The sequence below is a fragment of the Cervus canadensis genome, chromosome 7, assembly GCF_019320065.1.
Source record: "Cervus canadensis isolate Bull #8, Minnesota chromosome 7, ASM1932006v1, whole genome shotgun sequence".
Classification (NCBI taxonomy): Eukaryota; Metazoa; Chordata; class Mammalia; order Artiodactyla; family Cervidae; genus Cervus; species Cervus canadensis.
Window position 1 is genome coordinate 53,484,936 of NC_057392.1, and position 12,428 is coordinate 53,497,363.

General features: G+C 39.2%; 1 protein-coding gene across 11 annotated transcripts in view; it reads right to left on the reverse strand.

Moving 5' to 3' along the window:
- Positions 1-12,428, reverse strand: part of TP63 (tumor protein p63) — a 246,930-nt gene that overhangs the window by 18,027 nt on the left and 216,475 nt on the right. For 8 of the 11 annotated variants that reach the window (XM_043473428.1, XM_043473426.1, XM_043473430.1 and 5 more), the window contains 5 exons: positions 12,311-12,426; positions 10,977-11,086; positions 10,203-10,339; positions 8,258-8,340; positions 5,327-5,463 (listed from right to left, as the gene is read on the reverse strand). In XM_043473428.1, coding sequence (XP_043329363.1) covers positions 5,327-5,463; positions 8,258-8,340; positions 10,203-10,339; positions 10,977-11,086; positions 12,311-12,426 — 583 coding nt within the window. The remainder of the gene's footprint in view (positions 1-5,326; positions 5,464-8,257; positions 8,341-10,202; positions 10,340-10,976; positions 11,087-12,310; positions 12,427-12,428) is intronic. The other 3 variants (XM_043473427.1, XM_043473431.1, XM_043473435.1) reach the window with 1 other exon arrangement.

Sequence of the window (12,428 nt, forward strand, 5' to 3'; positions counted from 1 at the left end):
TCACATTTGGTTATTCCTTGCAAAGGAACAAAGCCATTTTTCCTTGGTCAGGACAGATTTAGTAAATCGTCTCACCAGCAAGAATTGGGATCATCTTGAAGGTGCCAGAATACAACTTCTTAATAGGAGGGAAGTAATTTATTACCAAATAAAGAACAATGGCTTTGACTTTTTGTGTGAATACTACATCTTGGGGCTTCACTTGGACAAAGGGTTGAATGAGATAACATGCAGAAATCATCTTTCACTTACGATAAAAGTGTCTGGACCACAGGGGTACACACTGAGACCTAAAACTGAGATAAGTTCTACAGTGAGACATAAGAACTTAGAAATGTGACTTAATCTATCTGAATTTAATTAATTTGAGGATATTTTTCATCATTACCAACTCAGAGCGAGTAACTCTCTGTCCTGACAACGTCCCAACATCTCTGTGAAGTTCAAAACTAACTGAGTAAGCTATAAATGCTTGAGCATTGCCATGACCTGTGAGGTTGAACCACATATTAACCTTTTCAAAAAAATCTATGAAACTAGCAATTTCAATCAAATAATCTGGAAATGCGGAAGATGGAAGATTTCTAAGTCAAACTTAGAAATACGGTATTAATCACATCTCTCAGAAAGATTTCTGTCTTCTGCTTTCTCCCACAGTGATAATTCTGAAAATATTACTTGCTTCTCTCACAGATACATGAATTTGAAGCAAAATGATCAACATTCTTGAAGAAAACCATAGCTAGATAAGCCTAAAGAAATAGGACTTTACAATGAAACTACAAAGGTAAATAGTAACCACTTGATACAGAGACAGAAAAGTGGGAGTAAGTGCTTACTTTGGTTTAACTAGGCTTCCCTGTGGCTCAGCTGGTAAAGAATCTACCTGCAATGCAGGACACCTGGGTTCAATCCCTGGGTTGGGAAGATGCCCTGGAGAAGGGGAAGGCTATCCACTTCAGTATTCCGGCCTGGAGAATTCCATGGACTGTATGGTCCATGGGTCGATAGGTCACAAAAAGTGGGACACGACTGAGCAACTTTCACTTGGTTTTATTTTTATAACTTTCTTAACTAATGAAGCTGACCAAATCATTGTAAAGAGCTGTATCCTTCAGATCTGATTCTGATCTCTGCTTTGCCATGAACTAGCTATGAACTCACAGGGGTAGTTAACTGGGCCTCAGTTTTCCCAGCTACGTACAAAGAGGCTAGAACTAAGGTCTTGAAGCTCCTGTTCTGCTCTTATATTCTATGACCTATCTGACCAGTGAGCTGCTATCATAAAGTGATCTGATCATACAGGAGAAGGAAACATTAAGAGCTCCTCAGAATGTCCATGTTTGTATCAAAATTAAAGTAAAAATCCATCCTGTAGAAACTCAAAAATAATTCTCCAGTGTTAGGCTAAGTAAAATTTTAACAAAGTAATGCTGGCTTCAGATCAGGATGAAAGCCAAGGAGGAGAGTAAATTACAGAAGGAAAAAATAATGAAAAAGAGATATTATCGCTCTAAAGTACACAAGTCAAAAGAATTGCTAAGAAGGTCTCAAGTGGCTTCTGAAAAACTGTCTTAAGAGTTAATGTCCCTTGAAAATATGACGGTAAGGAGTCTAGTGGCAAGAATGGGTCCAACTTGTCCTCTTACTAGATTTTGGCTTTTATGAACATAACTCCTTATGTTTATTCCAATCAACTAAAATAAAATTTCTTTATACATTGTATAAAACCTACTTATAACAATTAGAGCCACAAAAATTCAATGAAGATTTATCCTCCAGAAAGCCTATGATCATGAAGGTAATTGTGAAGGAATTTTTGAAAAAGGAAAACCATGCACAAATGAGAAGCAAACAGAGAGAAAATACATACTGGGACACTAACAGAAGCAATTAAAACTGAAAATATTTCATTACTACTTTGTACAAAATGTATTCCCTTCCCACTGATTTTCCCTCCACTATAAAGAAAAGTATAAAATTGATTCCTCATCAGCATAATATTGGTACTAAATTTTTGCAAAGAACTCACAGGCTATCATAGGCATTTTCTAAGTTGATGTATTATTTTCAAATGATTGCCAGGGAATTACATTTCTGTTTTTGCTTGTCTAATTATTCATGCTTTTTCTTGGAGATTTGCATAAAAATAAAAGAGCTGAAAAAACTCAGCTGAAGAATACAGCAACTGGATAATTTATATAGATGTATATCAAACAATGGAGGGAAATCCAGGTAAATATAATGTAACAAAGACATAATTAGACCAAATGTCTATATTTTCCAAAGATTTCATTTTGCAGTCTGTTACATTTCCATGCACAAGTTATCACAGCTAAAGTTAGCTTTTATACACTGTGGAAACAAACAGTCAAAAACATGCAATGGTACATACAAACGGACACCACAGGGAAGTACAGGGCTACTAATTGCTCACTATTCATCTGTGATCACACATGCAAAAAGTGAAAATATGTCTCTAAAATCTTTTGAACTTCTTAAAATAACAATTTTAAGATATAGTTTCTTCTTTGATCAAATAGATGGTTTGATGAAATATGAATTATAATAAAATAATTTCCGTTTAGAGCCATGTCAGCCAGTTAGGCTAGAGAAGTTATAAGCTCTGAATAACTCATCATCTAGAGACACAGAACTCTGTATACTCATGGATCCCTTGTAAATGAACAAATGCACATGCCCTCAACTGACTGGAGTAGATTTTCTTGGCTTGTAAAATCTCTAAAATTATGACACAAAACTATTCTTTCTATTGTATGATGTAGACAAACTGTTTAAAATGTCCTACAAACTTACATGATGCTGAAAATAAACTTCCAGAAGCTATTTAAGATTCAAATAGTGTTCTGGTAAGTCACCACCATACTGTAAACTATGGGAGGGCAGGAACACATGTGTCTCATCTCTGTTTCTAAGGCTTTCACATAGCAGATCCTCAGTAAAAAGCTTGTTATATGTGTCATGTCAACTATTCTGGTCTTGGCTGATGAGGAACCATACTGTGCATCTAGATGGGCATGTCTAATTTCTTCAGCCAGAAGAAAGAGAAGAGAGGCCTCTGATAAAGGCTGCTATTGTTTTGTTCTGAAATGGCACCCTAAAAGTCTTCTTAAAATCTTTTAGTACTTCTCTACTTTAGGATATACAGATTACCTTCCAAATACTGTTATTAAAAAAATATGAACCTCAAGAAGTCATGGAGAATCCACTCTTTTATCTAGAAAGAGGACTGGAAAACTATAGTGAATAGGCCAAATCTGGTCCATAAACTAAGAATGCTTTTTACATTTTTACAAGGTGGAAACAATTCAAAAGAAAAATGTTTCATGACAAATGAAAATTACATGAAATTCAAATTTCAGTGTCCATAAAATAAAACTTTATTGTAACAACTACTCTCGTTTGTCTATATATTGTCTGTGGTTGCTTCTCTGTTTCTGAACAGGGGAGCTGCAAGAGACCATATATATGGACCAGAAAGCCTAAGATATTTGCTACTGGTGCTTTACAGAAAAAAAAAAAAAAATTGCCAAACTGTGTGGTAGGAGGTCAGAATCTACAAACCACACTATTTAAAATCGACAAAATTTTTCTCTTTAACTGGAAAAAAGACAGGAAATAATGGAGCAACTAGTTCAGCATTGAGTAACTCTTCTGACACTATTTTAGCTAAGTCAAACATTTCCAGGGTGAACTGAAAACGATCTGGGAGTCTGTCTTAATAGTATGATGTAAGTAACTTGGAGAAGGCATCTATCCCCTATAGGTCTGTAAAGGATGTTACAAGGTCTGTTTCTTTGATCTTTGTATGAGTTTATAAGAACTAAATCAGTTTTGCACTTAAATATATTAATATATATTTCTATCTGATATCTTAAGTCTTATATAAGGATTGACAATGGGAATTCTGTAACCTTGAATTCTAATTTTCCTCTGGAGTACTCTATATCCCCAGGGAACCTCCTGATTCAACTTTCCAGTCAGCCTTACTATAAAACCTTATAATTATGATTTGCAAAACTTCCGTGCTAGAAGGGAATGGCGAGATCCCTTCCAGGCAAAAAAGGTCTTAAATGGTCAAAGAGCCTGAAGTCCTTTAAAGAGAGAGTATACGTCTGTTTTGTTCCTCTGCTGCCCACTCCATACGCCATAGTCAGTAGGTATTGGCTCAGAGAACACCTCCTGAGTATCAGAGATGCAGTCCAACCTCCTCAACTGCATTTATTTTGATTTAAAAAAGAAAAACAATACCTTTTTATTACGCTTTTCATAGGTATTTCTCTAGAGTAGTTAATAATAAATGAGAAAAGTTCCATTATTTATTGTTCATTTGTGTTCCTAATGTAAAAGACAATCTTGTCATAGGCAAGATAGTTTTGGCTTCATTTCTTTTTGCCTGAAGTGTAAAATGTCTACATTTTACATTGATCTACAGAGACTCTGGCGATACTTTCGGTTTAGACACAATAGTTTTTCAGCTCACAAGTGATTATTCTTAACCACAGAAGGGTAAGTATAAATCAGAGTTCTGATTCACCAATTTCCCTTCTTTCATAAGAGCTAGTCTGTTCTGGTTAGTTATTAAAAACACCATCATCAAAGATCCGAGAATCAAGGTAAAATGAACATAAAAATAGGTTGTATGTCTATTCTAAAATGGTTGCAAAATCTGGCCTCACTAATGTAAACATGTCTTGCTGGAAGACCTAGAATGAGGATGTTAAAACATTGGCAATGTGGCTCTATTTTGCCCTGATGCATCCAGATTTTCCCTAATGACCAGGCACTAGGACTCTGAATCCTCAACACAGCAAAGAAGTCACTTATCGTGAAACCTATGTGCTGTCCCTAGTCTATAACGATTGTCCCAAAAGTGGATTGTGTGCATCCCAGGCGAGGGACAAGATAAGATATTGGGATGAGGAAACACTATGTGATTTTAAATAGACACATTATTAATAGAATAGAGGGTGTATTCAAAATTCTACTGTTGATAGATGTGTATGGATTAGGGGCATAGAGAAGAAAACTAATTCTATCAGTGTGAGTCTTTTTTCAGAATTCACTTGAAATGGTTTCAATTCAACTTCAGAATATAGGTGTAACTTGTCAAAGGGAGGGTTATAAGAAACATAGAAGACTGTTGAAGCAGAAAAAGGAGTCCCCAGACCAGCTCATGTGAACCTACCAAGTTCTGCTGTCTCACAACCTCACCTTTTACATCACCCAACAACCACCCTGTGGCCGATCTGAATGCACAGTCATCTTAAGCACATCTGCTAAAATGACACAGAGATACACTCACTGTTTCTGAAGTAAATGTTGGTGCTGCTGTTGCTGCTGCTGCCTGTAGGTTTCAATTGTGTGCTGAGGAAGGTACTGCATGAGTTCCAGGGATTCTTTTATCTTCAGCAGCATTTCGTAAGTCTCACGGCCCCTTACCTACATAAAAGAGCAGAAGGAAAGAGACAAAAAATGAAGGACTGTAGAACTATCAGAAGTACAGTCAATCCTCTTTATTTGTGGATTCTGCTTGGACTAATTCACCTACTTGCTAACATCTATTTATAACACAAACATCAATACTTCACAGACAGGGGCATAATGACGAACAGTTGAGTGTCCCAGTGTGCATGTTCCCAGCTGAGGGTGAAGAAGGTGATGTTCCAACCTCTTGTTTCAACTCTTATGCTGGAAATAAGTGTCCTTCTCATAGCATATTTAGGGCCAATTTTTTTTTACCTTTTCTGTGCTTTTTGGAGGTAAATTTTTTGGTTTAAAATAGTTCCCAAAGGCAGCTCCAGTGCTCTCTGCTGCTGCTGCTAAGTCACTTCAGTCATGTCCGACTCTGTGTGACCCCATAGACGGCAACCCACCAGGCTCCCCCATCCCTGGGATTCTCCAGGCAAGAACACTGGAGTGGGCTGACATTTCCTTCTCCAATGCATGAAAGTGAAAAGTGAATGTGAAATCGCTCAGTCGTGTCTGACTCTTCACGACCCCGTGAACTGCAGCCCACCAGGCTCCTCTGCCCATGGGATTTTCCAGGTAAGAGTACTGGAGTGGGGTGCCATTGCCTTCTCTGTCAGTGCTCTCTAGTGCTCCTAAATGCAAATACACTGTAATGTGCCTTATGGAGAAAATTCATGTTAGGTAAGCTTAGTCCAGCCATGAGCTGTAGTGGCACGGACTGTGCATTCAATGTTAATGAATCAATGTGCATGCGTGCAGGCATGCTCAGTTGTGTCCAACTCTTTGCAACCCCACAAACTGGCCCGCTTGGCTCTTCTGTCTATGGGGTTTTCCCAGCAAGAACACAGGCATGGGTTGCCATTTCCTCCTCCAGTAATGAATCAACAGCATATATTAAATAAGAAACACACATGAAACAAGGTAATGCATTGATCAGTTGCTAAAAATGTGATCAGAAGCTCATAGGAATCTAATCCTGTATTTTTCATAGGAGCAATGATTCAGTATTTGATCATACAGTGTCCACAGTGACTTTTTAAAGGATAACTACCACAGATAACTAGAATTAACTGTAATTATATCTGGAAAGACACACGTTTTCAGCAGGGATAAAATGTGCTTCCCTCTTTAAGAGAGTCTCTTAAAAACTTTAAGAAGTCTGAGCGGAACCGGGACTAGAGAAAGGCGAGTGGAGAACAAAGAGCACTTGCCTGACCCTGAGAGCGAGTGCCCGTCACTCTGTGCACCCTGGCACGTCGCCTGTCCCCTCCCTGTCAGAATTCAGAAATGGAAAGATTTTCTCTACCTTTTATTGGGTTAATTCCTACTTATCCCAGCTCTGGCATCATATTCTTTGAGAAGCTTTTCCTGACCTCAACCTTTTAGGCCAAGTCATGCATCCTTCCTGGGAGCTCCCACAGTGTCACCCCTAACTTTACTCAAGTGCTTATTTCATTATTATACCTTTTTGTCTCCTCACTAGAAGACAAGGTCTTGGAAGGTAAGAATTGTACCTTAATGATCTCTAATGGTCAGAGTCTAGCATTTCTGCCATTCAACAAACACCAACTAAATTCATGCTAAATGAAGAGTTTTGTTTTTTTTTTTTTTTCTTCACACATTTCAGTCTGGCTAATTCTTCACTAAAAATAAGATGTAACTGTTTATAGGGTATTTCCTCCATTAGTACAAACTGAAATTTCATTAAAGAAACAGCTCTTCAAAGTGGTTTTTATCTCATCAGCTGAAGACACATTAGAGCTTTCAGAATATCTAGTATAGCAGGAAAATGTTTAAGAGTTCACATACTAGTTTCCATATGTGGCCTGAGAAACAAGACATTGAGAATCTCAGCTAACTCGCTGTCTGACTGTTCTGCCAGCAAGCAGTCTAATCCCTGACCTGACTGACCTTTAGGGCCTCAAAAGGAAGGGCTAGTGAACATGGCACACCCAAACCTGTGGCTTGATTTCAATCCCAGCCAAATCTTCTGGCCCAGCTTGTCTGTATCTTAAGAGCAATACTGATTACCAAAGCTGCCACTCTAGATGGCAAAGACCTAAGGTGATAAGAACTAAATGAACTGCAACTATAATCTAAAAAAGGGCACCCTGTGACCTTGAGAGGGCTTATATTCCTTGTAGGAATGAACAATGCTCCTACACAATATATGGCCATTCCCATATAGTTGAGGATTCTGCCTAGCTTTGTTTTTTTTTTTTTTAGCATTCCCTAAAAGAAATCGCCTGGAGAATCCCAGGGAAGGCAGAGCCCGGTGGGCTGCCGTCTATGGGGTCACACAGAATCGGACACGACTGAAGCGACGTAGCAGCAACAGCAGCAGCAAAAGAAATCACAGGCAATACTCTATAGTAGTATATCAACTTTGTGAATGCCTTCTGACAAAATTTTAGTCCTAAATTGGTATGACCAGGCTGTCTAGGATCATCTTATCACTCTTCAGTAATGAAAGACAAATTAATTTTAAAGATTTGCATAAGAAGAACTCTACTAGTAGTGTAGTTCTGACTGGGTCAGTAGTAAGAGGAAGAGCCCACACTTATTAATCTGTTCTGGAACTTTAGAGGGGATGCATAATTTCCTAATTTTGCAAAAAAAAAAAGTAGGTTTTCTGTTTTATCTCACTTGCCACTATCACCCTCTTCACATTCTCATTCACAGATAATCAAAAGATGACCACAGAGTAAAAGCTCATTCAAAGAAGGTGAAAATGAAGCAGCACGAATACCCAAGGGAGACTCACTGGTAAGTATAACAGTTCATCATCTGGGGATCTTCGTTTCTTGATGGATGTCATCTGGATGCCATGTGTGTTCTGACGGAAAGCTGGTGGAGGAAAAGTGCAAGTTTCATCCTGGGAACATTTCTGAAGCAATAATACACTGATTAAACAGACAGTAGCACCACTGACACTGATGAGATTAGAATTTCCAGTTCTAAGCAGCCATTCAACCAGTGAGGATTACTTTTATATTAGGTGTAAACCTAACAATAATGAGAGTGGGGTGGGGGGAGGTGAGGCAAAACAGGGAAGGAAAAACAGGAGGTGGGTGTAGGGAGGCTGGGAAATGGCCTCTGGCTTAAGCAGTGCTACAGGAATCCCTGTGTTTTACTGGAGTGTGACTGTGAACAGCTGCTCAGCACAGGAAGATAAATTGGAATTGTGTTTTATTTTTCAGATCATTTATCTTCCAAGGAGGTAAATGCAGTTTGTAAGAGTCGTCTTGTCTGTGCATTCAACCTTGTGAGTTCCCCCCTCCCATGTTAGTACGAATATCACATAGCCTCTGACAAGCAGTCTCTGGGACCTCGGTTTTCTCTTTGGTAAAATCAGGGAATTAATTTTATATATCCCTAAAGGTTTCCAAAATTTAGAAACTATACCCAGGACCCAGAATATAGAGATGACTCTCCTACTGGAGTTCAGATAATTGTTCTTACTGAAAGTTTTTGATTGGTAGGTAACTGAGGTGCTCAGGGAAGCATATGGAGCTAGGTCAACAGACAGACTCAAGAGGAGAATTAGGGTGGAGATATAATTATTGATAGTACATATACTATTGATAGTGTATATATAATCTAAGTACTGTATATATGATTGTTTGAATAATAATCAGAGAGAAAAAACTGGAAAAGCAAATCACACTGAACAGCCCAAAGATGATAAAGGTTAGTTGTTACAACAAGTTGTTCTGCAAAATTCAATACCATTTTATTTCTTTTGCATACGAATCAGTAATAAGATGAAAACCTTTTTCAGGATATAATTCACAGTGTGATATATTTCAAAACACTTGCTAGAGTGATAGTAGGCTTATGCAAGCCATCTTCTAAAATTAAATCTCATGCTTTAGTAGCTTGGGTGGATCAATGGTTTTCAAACTCTGTGACCTGAAGAATGAGACCTCTGGGGGTGAGTACCTGACATGCAAGGGGGGTGTGAGTGAAGCATGAAACCAAAGCCCACTCCTGACTCCCACCCCTTCAACTAGAACAGCTCTGCTTTCAGCTGTTTTGAGCTCCTTGAAATACTTCATTTTTAAAAAGCTTTTATCGCTTAAAAAAACAAGTCTGAAACCAAATGATCTAAATCACCAGCTTCACTATAAATGATGTAACTAAAGCCCTGAGTGGGTCCTACATGTCAAGATTCAAAGAAACCCACAGCTGCATATTCCCCAAACTGTGCTTTATGAAGTGCACTCTTAAGTCTCACTATTTCTCCAGACTCAGGAGGTAGGCAGGTGGCATTTTCAACCCTCACCTTCAATAACAGAAAGATAAATGGATATAAATATGCTAAGGTACTGGTTCTCAAACTTCAGCTGGCAACAGAGGCACCTACAGGGCTTACAAAACATGGATCCTTGGGCCTCACACCCAGTACTTCTGATTCAGCAAGCCTGCAAACTAAGAGTCTGCATTTCTACCCAGCTTCCAGATGATGCTGATGCTACTGGTCTGGGAGTCATGTCTGGAGGATTGCTGGGTAATCTTCCATGATGATCTGCTTTTGCAAAGCTATAGTGTACCCCCAGAATCCGTTTCATCAAGAGCTGCAGCTTCAGTTCATAAACGTGTCTCTAAAGCCCTTAGGTCTTATTCTGCAGCTTCTCAAACATCACCCGTCAGGTGCTGTATCTGGCGGAGACTGAGCCCTACCCCATTGGGCCACTACAGCTACTTACGGCGCTTCGTACCATCACCGTTCTTTGTGCTGTCCGACACCTGCTGCTTTCTGATGCTGTCTTCATCTGCCTTCCTGTCTCTCCCTGGGCAAGCACAGATCCGGGCCTCAAAGCAGCGGCGGCCCAGGACTTGCCCACTAGGAATTAAAGAGGAGAAGAAAGGGTTAAATGAAAGGAATTTGAAAAGCCCCCTGCTGGCCATCACCAGTGCACCAGCTCCACCACCAACTCAACGCTGCTTTGAGGATGGGCCCCAAAGCATTTGGCAGAACACAAAAGTGCTTACACGCCATGAGCAATATTAGTAAATAGCATCCATTTGTTCTGCAAAGAACCTCCAAGCCATTAGCTGAACAGCTGTATTTAGCTACATATTTTGAAGGAAACTTGAGTTAAGCCAGTGGATGTCTCCAGATAAAATCCCCTTAGGCAGCTCAGACTTATTCAGAGAAACTGTTAAATGCCTCATGGCCCACATGAAAACAAACACTGTCTAATCAGAAACTATTCCAGTCAAATGTCAAGAATTCAGGTATGAAGTGACTTGAACACCTTCCCAACTCTTTTTTTCTCTTCTACCTTTACCCACCCTGTTCTGTCTCCACTTTCTTAGATCTTTATGTAAGTGTTTGCAGCAAGGATTTACAGCACAGAGGACAAAATCTAGGGTAGCTCTCTGTTGTACATGCAAAGGTAATGATAAAACAAACACAATTTCACTTTGCCCTGTGCCCAGAGTTTCTACAGAATGACAGTTCTGCAAATGCCACTTACTCTCTGGTTTCCAGAGTAACAATGATTAAAATTGGACGGCGATTCATCCCTCCAACACAACTGCTGTTACACATGAAATTGTACAAGACTGTCGTGAATTCAGTGCCAACCTGAACACAGGGAGGAAGAGAGTCGATGTTAACAATGACTTGAACTAATGTTCTTTCTTCTCATTTCTTCCTTCTTAATTCTCACTTACTTAAACAACTCCATTTCTGATCAAGTGATATACTGTCTTCTAAAAAACTGCAAAACCCACGGTAGATTCTTCTTCGCCTTGGCTCTTAGGAAGCTTAAAGCTAGTATTTGCAATAGTGGACCCTCTGCACAGTATGAAAGGGTTTTTAAAAATTACCATTTTTGACCCTATTCACTTGCAAGCTGATCCCTATCACTTAATTCAAACAGGGTTCATCACATATATGAAAAGTTAGAGATGAAAAAATTACTAACTATAGCAGTAATGCTCCAGGGATATTTTTATGATATGGATAACACAGTATAACACACACGTGAATGTATACTTCTATAAAGAACAGTCTGGAATTCAGAGTTAAATAATCTAGTCCAGAAGATTAATTTATGGATGAAGCAATCTGAAACCTAGAGACACAGAGTTCTAAGCTAGAAGTCTACAGAGTGAGTCACCAAATCGAGGGTCTCTGGTCTCACCACTCTCGTGTTGTCTCTGTTGCATCACGCTGCTTTTCTAATCTGCCATCCTGTACATTCAAACTTCAACTATGAGATCCCTTTTAGGGTCTCCCATTTTCAGGATAGCGTAAAAATGGTGGTGGTGATTTAGTTGCTAAGTCATGTCCTACTCTTGCGACCCCATGGACTGCAGCCCACCAGGCTCCTCTGTCCATGGGATGTTCCAGGCAAGAATACTGGAGTGGATTGCCATTTCCTTTTCCAGGGGATCTTCCCAACCCAGGAATCGAACTCAGGTCTCCTGCATTGCAGGCAGGTTCTTTACTGACTGAGCTATGAGGGAAAAATACATGCTTCCAGTACTCATGTACATCCACTACCAGCTGAATTTTCAATTAAGATCTCTGGATAATAATGCCATGTATAAACTCAACTGTAGATTCAATTATTTTCTACCTTAAGATGAGAACATGGGCAACAGAGCCATGTTAACAAGAACAAATTTGGTACAAATTTAGCAGTTTTGAAGGGGGATAGAGAAGTGCCTGGTGAAGAGAAGGGAAAGAATAAATACAAAAACAGTTACCTATTTTATAACTAAGATAGAATTATATGCTTGAAACACCTCCTATTACTAAAAGTAATACTCTCTCAAGTCTGCCCAGTCCTTATCTGCTTACCTGAGGTGGCTCATAAGGTACCAGCACACTTTGTCTTCCTGTGATGGGATCTTCTACGTATTGGGCATGGCTGTTACCTTCTACTCGAATCAAATGACTGGGAGGGGCAATCTGTCCT